The sequence below is a fragment of the Pagrus major genome, chromosome 5 (assembly GCF_040436345.1).
Source record: "Pagrus major chromosome 5, Pma_NU_1.0".
NCBI classification, from domain to species: Eukaryota; Metazoa; Chordata; class Actinopteri; order Spariformes; family Sparidae; genus Pagrus; species Pagrus major.
This window is the reverse complement of record NC_133219.1, coordinates 39,194,234-39,210,901: the sequence shown is the minus strand read 5'-3', so window position 1 is coordinate 39,210,901 and position 16,668 is coordinate 39,194,234. Positions and strand designations below refer to the sequence as shown.

General features: G+C 41.1%; 1 protein-coding gene across 1 annotated transcript; it reads left to right on the top strand.

Annotated features, from left to right (window-relative positions):
- The first annotated feature begins 1,477 nt into the window (after positions 1–1,477).
- On the top strand, positions 1,478–16,280 carry LOC140996311 (tetraspanin-15). The gene is made up of 9 exons (XM_073466668.1): positions 1,478–1,495; positions 1,607–1,740; positions 7,473–7,658; positions 8,258–8,332; positions 8,472–8,567; positions 9,591–9,707; positions 10,691–10,741; positions 11,832–11,948; positions 15,010–16,280. The coding sequence occupies exons 2-9, from the start codon at positions 1,654–1,656 to the stop codon at positions 15,343–15,345; spliced, it is 1,065 nt and encodes a 354-aa protein (XP_073322769.1). The 5' UTR covers positions 1,478–1,495; positions 1,607–1,653; the 3' UTR covers positions 15,346–16,280.
- Positions 16,281–16,668: the final 388 nt, after the last annotated feature.

The following is a 16,668-nucleotide window of genomic DNA, read 5'->3' as shown; positions in this document are numbered from 1 at the left end:
AGTGAACGTTGGAAAGTCTCTACAGAGGAAGTCTTTTCAACATCACCAAAGACGTTGAATTGATGTCTTTCGGACATGTTTGTGCTCAGGGACATTAAAACATTTCTAAATTCTAGCTATCATCTCTGACCTTTCATTGATCGACTTCCAATAGCTTGATCTGAATGTTCCTCCACCACCCACTGAAAAGTCTCAATCGATTATTTGTGAAATACGCGAGACTCGGATTGTTGCCATTGACGAGCTGCTGCCAATCTAACGACCTTGAGAACGTGCGCAAGGGTGACGGATTGAATTCCTTCCGCATCGATCAATGCATAGGTTGATGATTCTGAACGGCCTTGGGAAAGATTAGGTTTTCCCACGCAGCTCCTTCATAGCAGTGCATTATCATCCATTTCCTTATTTGCCCCATTTATTCCTGTTCATGGTCATAAGGGACTCGTTGCAATCCCAGGGTCGATCACAGATACACTCTCCTTCCATCAGGACGCAGTGCACGATAACAGAAAACTGTATCGATCCCTGATGGGATATTCGCTTTTTCATACCAGCCCAAGTCAGAGGTCAACAAACAGTATCTTCCTCAAGGAGACGTAATAAATGTGCATGTTTGCGTACCGCTGGTTGAAGGACTCCAGGAATTGATTAAATGTAACCTGATGACTCATAGCTAACTCGTGTTCGTGTTCAGCAGGTGACGTTGCGTGAATGGACACTCTCTCCAGGACTGAACAAATCAGGAGGAAGTGAAATGACTGATCCCACAAAATAATAAAAAATAAGATCACAAATCAGCTTATAAAGACGGGAACGACAGACGAGTAAACGCTTGCTGATAATCACTTGAGCGAACACATGGCCAGCTTTGCAATCATTTAAACCTCTTTGTGATGCATCTGTAGGGTCATTAGCACACCAGATATATCCAACAAGTGGTGACAACAACTGATGCAACTTGAAGCAAGAGGGGATTAACTCTGCCCTGAGTCGAGAGGTTGTGCATCACAGTAACTCCTAGCAACATATATATTTACTTGCATGTTTTTTCTGCCATTTAATATGTTTTTACTCATGTAAATTATCTGGTGAAGATCATTTTTACCTTTTACACATATGTTTTTTTATTTCTAGGGTTCATTCTACTTCCACCCTGTTTCATTGTTAAAAAATAAACAGCTTTTTACTTTTTAATAGGCAGATTTCTGTCCTCTCTGGCTACAAAATGTCAAAATATATGCCACCTTTTAATGTTTACATTTGTTTCTACTGTTATTATTAATATTTCATTAAAATAACCGCTGACAATATGAATGCAACACGTGTGTAAGAGTTGAAACTAAACACAAAATGATGTCACAAAATTAAATGTAGCAGATTAATCCAATTAAGTAATGACGATTTGTGTACTGTCCCTTTAAGAATGTAGTCAAAACAAAGCGTGGACCGGCCGCACGGAAGTGGTTTTGTTTCGGTGGCTCCCCTCTGTAGTAATGTGAGAAATGAGGGCTGCTACGTATTTAAAATTCAGTTAGCTCTCTTTAAAGCATTTTTAATTTCAGGAACAATATCTTATTTTTCATTTGTATTATTTTCATATCGCCAGAACCAAACGAGGGATAGCTAGCTAGCTTGTTAGCTAGCTTCGCAGCCATGCCGCCCTACTCTGAACTGAGGAAAACCAACCACTTCTACTACTTCATCAAATTTACCCTAAATATCTACTCAATGCTCTTCTCGGTAAGTTTCCGGTCCGTTTGTTGAACTCGGCATCCCGTGTGCCATCGTGAGCTCGCCCGAGCAGCACCGGTGTCGGCTAATTGTAGCAGGCACGAAACACCCAGTAGCATCTGTGAGGCTCACTCCAAACTTCATTAGGAATACCTGCATGTAGCATCTGCATACATGCGTACATAAATACACGCTTTATAGATCATAACTCCAGGCATAGTGCGAATCTATACAATCTGTAGTACAATTCGGCATACACCCCAAACAGCTACCAGGCCTATTGTGATTACAATTTAATTTTTAAACACGGGTACGTGTCAAACTCTCGTGAGCTTCCATCTAAACAGCGTTGCATCATGTAACGGGGTATATGTGAGATTAAATTGAAATAAATCACCGTGTGGTTGATAGGACATTAGCCGAATTCATCAGAAGAATCTAATTAGTTGAAAATAAAGTATACATCGGATTATAACTACACGTATATGTTGTTTAACAATGCAATATTAAGTTGCCACAATTTCCAATGGGACTCGGTGTGGAATTCCCTGTGTACTAGCTAGCTGATGAATGGTTAGCTTACAAGATCGATGCTACTATTTCACACACCTCGCATCCTGCTACATTTTGATATGTTGTTAATACAAACAAATCGTGGGCCGTGTAGCAATAAAATAATATAGCAAGGTATTAATAATTACACGTGATAGTGAAACAATGCGAGCAAACAGCTCGGTGGTGCAGGGCGTTGGATCCAGTTAAAGGGACGGTGATGTGGGTAAATAGTGTCGCCGACAGAAAATAGCAGCAGCCTTGAGAGGCGCTTGTGTTGGACATGCAACCAAATTATATACATATTATGGTTTAAATAGATAATGTCATTTATGTTTTGACAATTCATGTAGTTATACCTCTCTGAAATGTTATCTTGCCCAATGTAAACAGGTAAGTTTAACTCAGTTTAAAGACACACCTGGCAGGTTGAGAGCATTCTGGGTAATATAGCATGTCAAATAATGCAGATTCATTGCACAAGTGTGGCCCTTATTATTCTTTATATAATAATATAATGTGATATTTCGAATATAGGCCTAAACAAGAGTATTATGCATGTCAAACACATAAAAAAACATCAGAAACTATGCTGCAGTGTTGTCTGTAATCATGTAAATGCCATATCAACCTGTTTACAATCCCTTGTGTTTTAGTCCGGCTTCACGCTTCCTCCATCTGACCCTTGCACCACTTTCATCTCGAGGAAAATTTGCGGTATAATGTTCAATTTGCACCACCACCACCGCCGCCGCCTCCATTCTGCCTGACTATCTGTGTTTGTTGTATTTATACACCCTGAGGCACATTATTGAATATGACTCCAAAACATCAGTGGTTTGATTCCATTAGCACTCCAGAGTCTCTTTTCGTATGATCCGTCTGTCCCCGCTACCATTTCTCTCTTTTTACTGCTGTGATTGAGGACAGTGTGGTCCCAGCTCAGCTCAGCTTGGCTCAGCTCAGCTCGGCTCAGCTCGGCTCAACAGGCAAAAGCTTTTTTTAGCCCAAAGCTGAATGTATAAACTTAATTAAAGTTGTCTCCCTGCAGTTGTAATATTAGTTTTGGTTAATGTGATTTAAGTTGCATTCTCATGACAGAAGTAGAGCTGCAGGTGTCCAGTGGGGATTACTCTTCCTCATCCAGTGAATATGAATAGGTCTGGTTAATTGTCCCACGATACTGCGGTAATACTTTATAATCACCATCATAAATAAATGATACATTTATAGTTAAAATAGCTCAAGTTAAAAGTAATTTAGCCGTTAACAATTTATGAAATGCTTTATAAACAATTCATTAAGGAATTGTTAAGTTGAATCTGATGTTTATAGACTTTAACAATGATTGTTTATGGCTTTTATATAAGTATTTCATTATTAATAGTGAAATAACTTAATTAAAGTTTAATTAACTATTAATTTACAGTTTATTCATGATGGTTATAAAGTGTCACTCAAACTACAAGTAAAAGCAATTGGTTTTTAGCATTGTTAGCTTCTGTAAAGCAGGCTTGGACACATACATTTCAGGGATTAGGTTTCTTTTCCCTGAGTCGATGTGTTTTTGTGCGGTGTCACCGTTCAGCGCTGTCAGAACTCATCGGTATCCGGCTTACAGACCGTTTGTCTGCAAAGCATCCCGTCCTTTCCAATATCCCGCGATGACTGATATCATGCTAGCAATTCCAGCTATTGTCTTTTTCTTTTTTTCTTTCTCTTCGTGATGATATCAGATCCCTTTCTACAAAGTCTGTTACTCACTCTTATCTTCATTACTGCAGCAGGGTGGGTAGAAAGGCTGACATTGGATGTGGGATCCAAGCCAAATGTATCTGCCAGTGCTTTATGGAGGGTTGTGAGCAGTAAATGGAGTGGAAGTAGATGGACCCTGCTCTTAAGGTAGATTGCCTCCGTTTCCAATTGAAAATCAATAGCAGGGAAGCAAACACTGTGTATAACGTCTTCTTTCTTTTGGCAGTTGCATTAGTTAGATGTAAACGGGGCGACACGCTGCCTTTGACAAATTTGACGTGGTGCTCTGAAGTTATTTAACAGTTTACAGCGGGCACAGAGGGCTGCACTCAGTCCTGCTAATCATTTTAATATAATGTTCTTTATGACAGTAATTCACTGTGAGTCTAAAACACTGCGCAGCTAGATGCAGAGGTGGAAAGTAACTAAGTACATCTACTCAGTTTTACATTAGAGAAGTATAATAAGCTTATAAAAACAAATCATTGTTGAAGATTAAAGTAGTGATTCCCTGTCTGGTTTGAGCGCCACGTCATAATTCAGATGTGTAACTTACAGTTGACGGCAACGAGTGTAAATAAATCAAAACCTCTTTTTGTTTTTTAATGAACTGTTCGAGACCTAAAGAGGTTTAATCATCCAATATTTCACAACAGAGCAAAACAAAGAGTCATTTACTGTCCCGTTAATCATCTCTGGCTTCAGTCGTACGTACCGTGACGCGTTCACTGTCGTCACGTCAAGTCTGCGAGTGAGTGAGACCTCTATAACCTTCTACACATTTCTGTTTCATGATGTGGTTAAATATTATTTCCGGCCTGCATGATTCAAGGTTACATAGTTAAATCAAAATTAAAGTGTGTTTATTGGTCATATTTCCAGCTTTGTTGTGCTGCAGGTCGGCGCAGGGTGTTTTATTTTGAAATCTCACTGGATGCACGATGCTGTTTCGCTGTCTGACTTCCCGTCTGGCCCGATCTGCTCCGTGCAGGTTGATGCGGCTGCGGTCCAGTTGAATTTCTGCCATCCATTTTAGTATAAGTGCCCATATTTGAAATCTACACAGTTGACTTCTCGGGTGAAATATTCCCAGAAGTGAAGTTAGTGATGAAATAGTCTCCAGTGTGGTGCTTGTCCCATAACTTGAGAAAGAGTTTGATAAAACCAAATGCTTCTTAATTAAAAAATCAGTGAATTGAACTGAGAGGCACTAAAATAAAAAGCTCTTCCCAACTGAAATGAAGTTATGGTTGTAATATTATCATCTAAAATTTAATACATTTAATTACTGAGTAAAAGATTTATATTAAAAGTTACATTGCATTTAATTTACATGCATTGAAACTTTATTTTGAAATTAAATATATTTAATTGATGAGTAATGGTTTTACATTAACAGTTTAAATTGTATGTTTTCATTTAATTTCTATAACATTTGTCCTTCATACACTATTGTATGAAATTGTCATATGCTAACAATCCAATCCTCAACACCCAACTGAATTATTTTTTCATAAACACTCTCTTTAAATCAGTAGCCGTCTACGTGAGTGTCATGTTTTACCTGTCAGACTCATGTATTAAAGCCGTCAGATTTCCCAGACAGAGAAAGTAAAAGTGTGTCCTGCTCAGATTAAATCCCAGCGGTCCACCGAGCGTCTCTCCTGCCAGGCGCCCGTCAGCCGAGGAGTCAGTCACGGTGGACGGCGAGTAGAGGAGGTTGTACCAACGTCTGGTTCAGGAGTAGTTCAGCCAACTTCACTGACAGTCGTCACCGGAGCACGGAGCGTCCAGACAGACCGGAGTCACGCCGCTCTGCTTCATGCTGCCCTTCGTGTTTTTCACTCTTCTCTGCTGCCATCACAGTTTTGTGGTTTGTGCTCATTTTGACACTCGATTTGTAAAGTTCACAGTCTGTCGTGCCGTTGTTTCTGCATCGCTCTGCGGACGTGACGCAGCTAAAACACAAAAGTGCAATGATTCGACTCAGGAACGTCCAGACTGATGATGAGAGACAGCAACTTTTAGGGAGGCAGCCTTAATATTAACAATCTGATGCAATTTATAATAATAATAATAATAATCCGAGGGTCTGTGTATTTCTTCCTCCGCGGGTTAGATGCCTGATGCTTTGCACTGGGGGCACTTTGGATCTGATCATGGTCACATTACGCCAACAACACGTATTTTTCTATTTCTGTGCCCCGATCACCCTTTCACATTGTGCAGCCTTCACCCAACACGATGTGAGCACTCAGGGCAGCTTGTGGGTGACGTGGGGTTTGTGACACTGGGAACAAAAGCACCTGTAAAACCTGTATGTCTGATAATAAATACATCTTTCATGCCTGAAAGAGCCCTTATTTCAGGAATTATGTGGAAAGCTGTCACGTGGTAAGAATAACTCCTGAATCGTTGCTCGAACAATGCAGGATATTAGCTGTAAGATCAGTGCACGGTCAGAAGTATTGGATAATGAGGTCCCAAAATAACAGAGCAGAACATTTCTTGCCATGTGTACCCAGCCAGTGTATGCGTCTACATTGGTTTGATTTAATAGAAGAATGATGAAAGAAACTGAAAGTGTGTATCTGATGTCCTGATATCTTTGCCTTCCCCGTCTGAATGCTGATGTTATTGAACCAAAACACACCAGGCGTAAATTCAAGAAGCATCAATTAAAGACGGTCTTTTATTATACATTCCTCCCACTTTCCAGGAAAAAAAAAAAAATAATAATAAATAAATGATATTAAAATCCTATGCTCTGGTGCCACCATTTGTCGGTGGCTTCTTGCGTATTTATTACATCCAGTCAGGCATCTTTAGACTCCCACTGTCTCCGTCCCACCGTGACGGAGAGTCTGTCCCGTCCTCTTTATCCGTTCTGTAATTCCACTAAGTGGACGTAGTCGCAGTTCATATGAACCGGAGTCTTATGCTGCTTTAAGATGCAACAAATCCACTTAAAAGATTCTCATTAGTCTGGATTTTAATGAAGCATTTTGATGTCTTGTCTTTTCTTCTTGAGGCTTTTTCCACACTGATAAAAATACAATTCTGAAGGAAAACAGAAACCTTTTTTGAATGTTATTGACTTTTAAAAACGTTTTTAATAAAACTTTCTGTATCAGCCTTTAAAACTTGTTGTTTGGCTGCTAATCTGATCGTAGATTAGAAAAGCTTATCAGCTACATTCACCAGCTGCTCTATTTCCATTTGTTATTCATTAAACCAGATGTGTCTGTGAGGTTGAAGTTTCATTTTCAAACAAGAGGGAGACGAACTGACAGGATTATTCTCATCATTCATAGAAGAAGAAGCAGGAGGAAGGGAAGAAGAACTCAGAAACACATTTTTCGTTCTTCATTCAGAGACTTTTCAAGGTTTGTATCTCATGAACCCTCTGTCTCTCTGTCTGTCTCCACCTCCAGCTGATGGGTCTCTGTGTGCTGTGTGTGGGGGTGTATGCTGAAGTGGAAAGGCAGAAGAATCGTACCCTGGAGGGCCTCTTCCTGGCTCCTGCTGTGGTGCTCATCCTCCTGGGCCTGGTGATGTTTACAGTGTCAGTGGTGGGCATGGTGGGATCCCTCCGGGACAACAAGACCCTGCTGCACATGGTAAGACTGAAAGAGGAGGACGAGGAGGAGAGAGGGTGTCAGTGCCTGCGTTTGTTTTGCACATTATAGTTTTCCCAGTTTTGTACAATGTGAGTTGTCATCTGAGTTACAAAATCAGGGTAGTAACGGGGAATAATGGCTCGGTCAGACATGCATGATATTTCATATCTGTGCAGGCGAAGGGGCAAATTTGCCTCCAGTGGCAAAACAGATTTGCATCTTCGTTTTGAGTGGTGAGCCTTGACTGGCACAACCGATACCCTCAAACAAACTACAACCCAGTAATCTGACTACACAGCACATTCAGTACCAGCAGGCAGTGTTCACACTGGTGTACAGATTATACACGTCAACACTGAGAAATGTGTGTTCAGTCAGTGATCACTTAGGATGTTTTATCCTCAGGGAGTAATGGTGAATAACTCATCACTTCACTTGCATGTGTCCGATCGGTCATTTGCTCTACCACAGATATATTGGTATGGGCGTCGAGTACTGGTCGGGTATACTTTGCAAAGTAGTTTTCCTAATGTGTTGTTGTTGCAGCACTTGACGTTCACACAGTGATGTATTAATCCGTCATCTTTCTCCGTCTGCAGTTCCTCTGCGTTCTCTGCGTGCTGCTGCTTCTCCAGGCGATCGCTCTCACCATGGCTCTCATCTTTGAAAAGAAGGTACATTTGTCATATTCGGGGTCACACCCTGTCCTTTACATTCCTATATACTACTTCTACTTTATGACAGCCTCCAGACACAGTCAGGCAACGCTGACCACCTCTAATCTGCGTTTCTACCTCTCGCCATTCTCTCCAGACGTCTGCCTTGTTTCAGAGCAGTATACGAGAAGGAATCAAACACTACTACGACGACTTGGACTTCAAAAATATCTTGGACTATGTGCAACAAAAGGTATCATGATGATTTATCTAGAAAATGATAGTCAAAGATATTGTTGTGACACGCAGGTTCAGAGCTTTACTGTAGATTCGTCTTTCTCCATCAGTCAGTTGGTCAGTTGGTTTGTTATCCTGCATTTTAATCCAGCCAGATTAACACCAAGCTGGTCGTTTCATCTCACAGATGACATGATTGTTGATTTCACTTTTATTTCTGTATCCTCAGTTTCATTGTTGGGATAGTCAGTCTGCTTTTAATGATTAACAAGTTGCCCTCCATGTTACGCTCTCTCTCGTTGAGGTAGGTCTCAGTCGGTCTCAAAAAGTTGTTTGTTGTAGCCTGCAGCTACTAAATCTATCAAGAGAAGAAATTAATAATAGATAAATGCTGCAGGTGGGTATTTTGGAAATGTCTCATGTGCTCACTCTTTGAGATACATATTTTATCTGAATAGAAGCAGCAGAACTGACATCAGTTCAGCTCCACTGAGGCGAACGCTGAATGGGTTCAGTGTCTTTGAACTTGAATTTCGAAACAAATTTGCTGTAATGGATGTTTACAGTAACCTCTGACCGGGAGCTCAGAGAATAGTCCAGCCTCTCGACTACAATTCTCACAGCTGGAAGCCTTTTCTTCGAGGGGACACCTACTGTGTTTCCATCACCTCTATCAATGTGGAGGGCAATAAATCTTGTAGCCGTCCGCTCTTTTGTTTTTTCCCCACAGCGTGCAGGCTAAGTCAGGCGATCACAGAGGTAGAGGCGTCCTTCGTGGTGTAGGAAAGGTCTCAACACATTGGACACTTTATTGAATTTCCTCTGTGAGGTACATTAAGATGTTAGCCTTTGATTGTCAGAAACTCTGCAGTCTTCACATGCTCACATGTCATGACGTGACATCTCCACATTGAGGCTCAACACAGGTGTGGACCACACAGCAGAAGCTGTAACTTAGTTTGAACTTGAGCCTGTTGTTGTTTCACATGTTGAGATGACCCTGCTTTGGTTCCTAACTGCATCGTCTTTTCTTTTCCAGTTTTCATGTTGTGGAGGGGACGAGTACAAGGACTGGGGTGTCAACCAGTACCATTTTTGCAATGGTACAGGTCCACTAGCCTGCGGGGTTCCATATACCTGTTGTGTCCGTCGCAAGGTGAGTCCTGGCTATTCGTTCTGTCGCACGGCTTTTATTCTTGACTACAAACTCAAGAAAGGTGCTAAATTCGCTGCCATTATTCGGACAATACAGGAGATTTAAATTCTGCACAACACCAGAGTTTGTTTTCCTCTCGCCTGTTAAACATCGAGTCTAACTGAGCTGAACCAAATAAAAACATAAATCCTCATGAAACAAACCCATCAACACAAACTGAAGTCAAACTAAAAACATTTTAAATGTAAAATTCTGTAAAAGGATTAAATTGTCCTCTCTGTTCCTACAGTCTTTCAATTCCTGCTCTAAGATGAATCACTTTTCAGAGTTCAGTTCATAAAGTTACTTGGCAAGTATTGATACCATGTGATCCATAAATGGGCCTGCTGCCTGTAGACGGCCATCTTGTTTGATGATTCTGGTCCCTGATGATAGATGGGTCTGATCCAGAAGCCATCCACAGACTTTGTGATGTCTGCTGCTTAATTATGGAGTGAAAAGACACCGATTGTCTCCCCAGCAGAGATGATTGTGTGAGAGAAGTGTCTCGTCCTGCTAGCAGGCGGTATGCTGTGATTTAAAAGTGAGTGGCCTCTGAAAGGTTTCTCTCTTCAAATGAAATGTTGTTGCCTCATGGCGCCCCGAAGCTCAAAGCACTGATACTGTTCGTGGAAGCAGTGGAGCTGTGCTGGAGAAATTAATGGCAGAAGCCTCCAATACTCACACACACCAGAGATGGAGGAGTTGATTAGAAAAGTTGAGCATTTGCTGGGTGTCTGCTGTTATCACTGTCCACCTGTCAGGGCTGGAGCCATTTTGTAAGCGCCTTAAGGTCACGCTCCGGCTGTCAGCGGACAGGAACACACCCCCCTGTCAGGAGCGTCACTGTCACACATGTCCCCACGGTGCCGTCTGTGGTCAGCTCGGCTCAGCTCAGTTAAAATCTCGTCTCTGACTCTCTGAATCTTGACTTCTTTGCACAGGTTGGAGAGGTCGTCAACACTCTGTGTGGTTACAAGACTCTGGAAAAAGAGGTAAGACGAACAAGTAGACACATTTTGTCTTTGACTCCTCACACAGCCTGGATGCATCACACGTGATTTAATTTCTCAAATTCTAATTCATTAACCCTTCGTAGATCAAATTACCAGATGGGATGTTTCTTGCTAATCCAGTCAATGAATTGTCTGACAAATCAAAGCACTTGAGTTGACTTAATGCTGTTCAGAATCCTATAAAAACACAAAGTAACTGTATTTTAGAAGATAGATTAACAACTTAAACGGGCTGAAACTTACTTTTTAACACCAACAAACTTTGTTACAATGTATGAAAGGAAGTCACTGACTTCATTGGCCCGACTGTAAGACAATTCACTCTTTTCCTTCACTTTTTAAAGACACAATACACCTTCAGAACATTTTTTAGACCCAGACATTATCAGTCCAAAGAGAAGAGGCTCTCTGAAGGCTTTTCTCTTGTTAAAAACAAGAAATACTTTTTTAATTGAAGCAGAACTTTAATCCAATATTCGTGCAGTTTATCTATCTGTCACATATTCACACTCGCTCTCCCATCAGGCTTTTTGTGAATAGTCATAATGATTTTCTCTGGCTTTTCAGACCGTCTAAAAATCTCTTCATGACATCCTGTGACACCATTATTTGTTGGCAGCTTGACAGCTGATTCGCTCCCGGTCTGTTTTTTTTCTACAGTCAAGATGACGGACGATGCTTTTAGCTCATTTTCAGCCATCAGGACACGAAGTAACACTTTAAACCGACTGGAAAAAAAACCCGCTAGCATAGCAACATCAAGGCTACGTACAACCCATAATGCAGCACTGTGTTACTCAAATACTCTATGATGGTGATGTTTTTATTGTGTTTCATGGCTGTGAAGGAATACAAAGACTATTGGGCAAAGCTGATGATCACAGAACCTGAAATCACTGAAAGAGAATTAATCCAAACGATCTAACGTCTGATTTACAGAGTTGTCGGGCAGATTCTGTGATGCTCATTGACTCTTTTTGTCTTTATTTTTATTTTAAGCAGTGGCTTTTGAGTTTGAGTTTAAAACTGAGACTTTCCTCTTGTTGTCTTCCTCCGCTCTGTGTATCAGCGTGAAACCCTGCATGACACGATCCACGTGCGCGGCTGCATCCATGCAGTCAACCTCTGGATGAGTGACAACATTGGAATAACCATCGCACTCTGCTGCGCCATCGGGCTGCCTCAGGTAATTGAAAACTCACAGCACCGACTCACTGAAACCGAACTGGCTTTAAAGCCCTTTTTCCAGCCAAATGCACCTCTCCAACTTATAGTGCTGATAGTTGAACTGTAGACTTCCTGCGAAAGTTTCTGAAAGTTAAATCACATTTTCATTTTCCTCCCAAATGATTTATATTTTCTGTGCATCATAAAAAAAAAAACCTGATTAATCGCTGCCAGAATTCCAGATTGTGGTTTAACTTTTCAGAAACTTGCTTCAGTTTTTTAATAGTTTCAGTACATTTTGGTAAATCTGAATCCTCCGCACCGCAGCGTCCACAAATCTTCCCATGCTTACATCCAGACTTGTCGCAGCCTCCACAGAGGGGAGTAATTACAATAATTACTTTTCTGAAACAGCTGCATAAATAAAAAAACTGGCTCTTTCCAGCGGCACTGCTTCAGAATTAAATGTAGCTCGCACAAGGTGCAATAAATTTAATCCAATTAAAAATAAACACCCACTCCTGCAGTTAATAGTGCCCTGTCACCACTGTTTCCTGGGAAACTCTTCACTTGGCCTTTTCCTTTGAGTTTTTATTGTAATAAACTTGTGTACTGGCCTGCATACTTCAGGTTTGATTTCTTTCAGTATGCTGATCCTGTAAAAAAATATGTGTGGGACAAAATATCGATACAGCAACATAAGATTATCGATACACATGTGATGAATATCGTTACGATAACATTTTACCTTTAGTCACTACTTCAGGAATAAATCCTTGTGGTGGAAAGATTGAAAATAATTTAGTGAGGCATGATTGATTCACACCCCCAAATAAGTTTCTACACACAGCAGCAGCACGGCTAATGCTGATATTGTGTTACTGTGGACCTTGTAAAAGCTTGAAATACACCTTGGATCAGACCGTTTCCATCGCTCCAGCCTGAGTCTTCGTTCCACTGTCTGTGATAGAAGGTCAGGATATTCGGGCAGTTATGGAGCGCAGCAGGTTCCTGCAGAGGTTCGGCCACCTACCCTCCACTCACATCGTTAAAAATGAGAGCACATGGTGTCGGTCTGACACACCTCCTGTCCTCAGACTCTCAGTTCAGATACGAAAAACGTCCCCAGGAAAAAATCTTTTAACAGCGTGGTGGAGATGTTTGTTTGTTGTTAGTTTATCTTTTGTTTGATTATTCTAAATGTTTGCTCTAATCAGAGTTTGATGGGATTTTCTTTAGCGAGTTGTTTGTTTAGTTTAATTATTTCCTTGTTCATTGTACCACGATGCACCTGAGAGGGCCTATGTTGTTTTTTTTTAAACCAGAGCAGGAGAGGCATGCAGGATTTCTTTGTTCTTTGCCTGCTTTATGGAAAATAAACCATGAATTTAAATGATCTTTAAATGGACATAGAGCGACTTTTACCTGCGTGCACTACAAGCCCCATGATGCAACAGTGGCTGTTTGGATTACATTTTCAAGTTTCATTTAAAGCTTGATTTGGATTTTGTGATGTAGAGCAGCAGAAGAGGAGTCCCCCTCTAAGGATGGACAGACACGCAGTACAGTCGATGTTGTGTACAGAATAGATCAGCAGAAAATCACAATATTCAGAATACACAAGCTTTATTATTAGTTATGTTTGTGATTTTAACCACTGAAAGCGACATTCAGCAGTGCCTAAACATGATAAGTAGTGTGATCTGAATGTTTTTTACACACGTGCAGTGTGTGTTGGGAGATATGTGCTGTTTAAGTCTAACGAATAAACAAAATAAACTTGCAAATGTCAAGAATTTCAATAATTTTACACATTTTCCTTACTGAACAGAATAATACAACCAAACACCTTCTGAATTCAAGTTTTTCTCATTCACAGAACTAAGAGGAGCTAATTGTCTCGCTAACTCTAGTGTGAGTTCAGTAAAGACAGGACGGCATGTTGATGGAAAAATGAAACAAGTACCGTATTGACCCGAATATAAGACGACCCTGAATATAAGACGACCCCTCTTTTTCAAGACCAATATTTGGAAAAATACTTTTTATTTGGACAAAATTTCATTTGCATAAAAAAAAATTCATTTTTTGCCCTGTACATTTCAACATCGTTGGTGTTCATGCGGGGGGGGGGGGGGGAATCATAAAATCTTCTATAACTCCGCAAATAGGCAAAGCGAACGCACTTCACGGTTCTCTATGTCATAGGTTATAACAGTGCAATTAAACGAGCATAAGCCTACTGGCTTAACCTGTGCAATAAACGGCGCACATTTTCTTGACAAACAGTGTCAGAACAGTCTGCAAAATGTGAGAACAATAACATCTAAAAACACCACGAACAGTTTTTTGTTTTTTTTCATTCATTCAGCTGCATCCTCCGCATCACTGGGTTCCTCCTCCTCACTCGCACTTTCGTTGTCGCTCGCTGCCGCTGCCGCCGGCTCCTCCCACATCAAATCATATTCACACACCCTTCTGTCAACTTCTGTGAAGCGACCAGTTTGTGGACCACGATAGCTCCTTCTCTGGCTGTGAGCGTTTTTTAGCTCATCTTTCTGGGACCGCCAGCGTCGCACGTTGCACTCAGTCACATCATATTTTTTTCCTGCCCTCACGTTATTCGTTCTCTCAGCTTCATTTACAACCATAAGTTTAAAATTCGCATCATAACTTCTCCTCTGATTTTTATTCACCTGACCGACTTTGGAAGCACTTTTTTCAAGTGGATCTCTGTGTCTGGGCTGCATCTTTCTGTCATTCAGTACAGTAGCTTATGCAAATGAAGGCTAACACACCCACCATGCTTGTTTATGTTTACAGGATCACGTTAGGGTCACACTGCACTAAACGCTGACGGAGACAAAAGCGCTCATATGGCGCTACCTATTGTTTTACATGAGTTATTCCTTAGACCCCGAATATAAGACGAGGCGTAATTTTCAGGCATTTTTCAAGGGAAAAAATATCGTCTTATATTCGGATCAATACGGTAATCAAAAAAAATGAAAATGACTGAACTCCAGGAATCGAGCCTTTTTACAGTATTTGCATTAACGAGGTCTCGCGTCTCCCTGCAGCTGCTGGGCATCGTCCTGAGCTGCGTCTTCTGGAACCTGCTGGTGGACATGAGCGAGTCGGCGGACATGGTGGACTTCAAGCTGAAGAAGACAGAGGTTGATTACGGCGAGCTGGACCTGGCCGGCGCCGGCTGGTGTATGTGTCTGCCGAGGGACGGCGGCTACCTGCCCGTCCCCGTCGCCGAGCCCGAACTCGACCCCATTGACGTTCACCTGGAGAAGCTGAAGAAGCAGCCGCCCCGCACGCACGCTCAGCTCCGGGAAATGCAGCAGTCCAGATCGGTCACGGGGCTGGACGAGGTCGACGTCGGCCGAAAGCAGAAAAGGGAACACTGAGCGGTCTTTTGAACCCTTTCTTGCCTTTTTTTTTGGTTTTGGCCTTTTCTGTTTCTGTCATTGTAATCATTTCATTTGTTGGAGTTATGTTGCACTACTTAATGGTTGAACCCGTGAGTCATTGGATCAAGAGAAATTCGGCCAGCTAAAGGGATCAGAAGTACTTTGGCACTTTGTTGATGAATTTGTTTACAACTTAAAAATTGGAGGAACAACATGCAACATTAGCTGTTTTATTGTTTCTTTTTTTTTTAGAGAGAGAGAGAAAATCTTTTGTCTTCTTTGTGAAAGTTGATGTTGAAGGATTTATGGCATTATGTCACATTTAATTGAATCTTTTTAGCCTTTAAAATTGAGCGATGTCTCATGTGCTAAAGCTTACCTCAGGCTGTTTTTTTGAAAATAGCCCAGTAGTCAGAGCACAGTACTATGTGGTGTAAAAAATTAAATGGTAGCTTGAAATGGCGTTTTTTTTCAGTGTCGGAGAAATAGGAATAGCCAAGTACGTCTTGCGTGTAGCGTCAGTGACAGATGTATAAAGTTTGTGTATTATTTTTTGTTTTAATTATTTTTATTGGTTGTGTGCAATCGATGTACATTGTAAGACTGATAGTTGTGGAATAACATGGGATGCATGTTTTGTACTGTATATGAAGTAAAGTTTAAAAAAACAAAACAAAACAAAAAAACAACTCGGTTTACATGTTAGCTCTCATCAGGGGGGCTTGAGTCTGCTCCATTTTTAACTAAACTTTTTATTCCATCTTTTCAAAGGAACAACTGAAGGGATTATCCAAAATACAAATCCAGTGAAAAACTACTCTATTACGGTTTTTTGTATCTGAGTTATGCACTGTTTTGAGCTTCCCCCTAGCTCCTGCCTTGTATCAATCAACACTACTGTACTTGTTAATAAAGCTGAATTTGTCTACTGATTGTTGTGCTGAATCTTTTGGTATGAAAACTGCAAACTGAAACATTTTTCCTGCATCCAGAGAGGATAGATTGTTTATTTGCTAGCGCAAGTATGTGGACATTGTGTCCTTGAGCTCTTACAAACATGCAGAATGTTTCCTTCCTCCAATAACACATTTGCCATGCCAGTTTTTAGTATTCTGTATGCAGCATTGTTTACATCCATGTTTGCTGTCTTGTAGCGTTCTTCTGTGAGTCATTCGTGTACGTGTGTAACCTTCAATCCCTGCCAATAGCAGTTTCTGTAACTCAAGGGCTTGAAACCCCGCTGTACACTGTAAGTGTAGTGTGTAACTAAAGTGGGCCTGTAAAGACGGACTAGTGAGTAGATGGGTCTCCGTGTTCGCT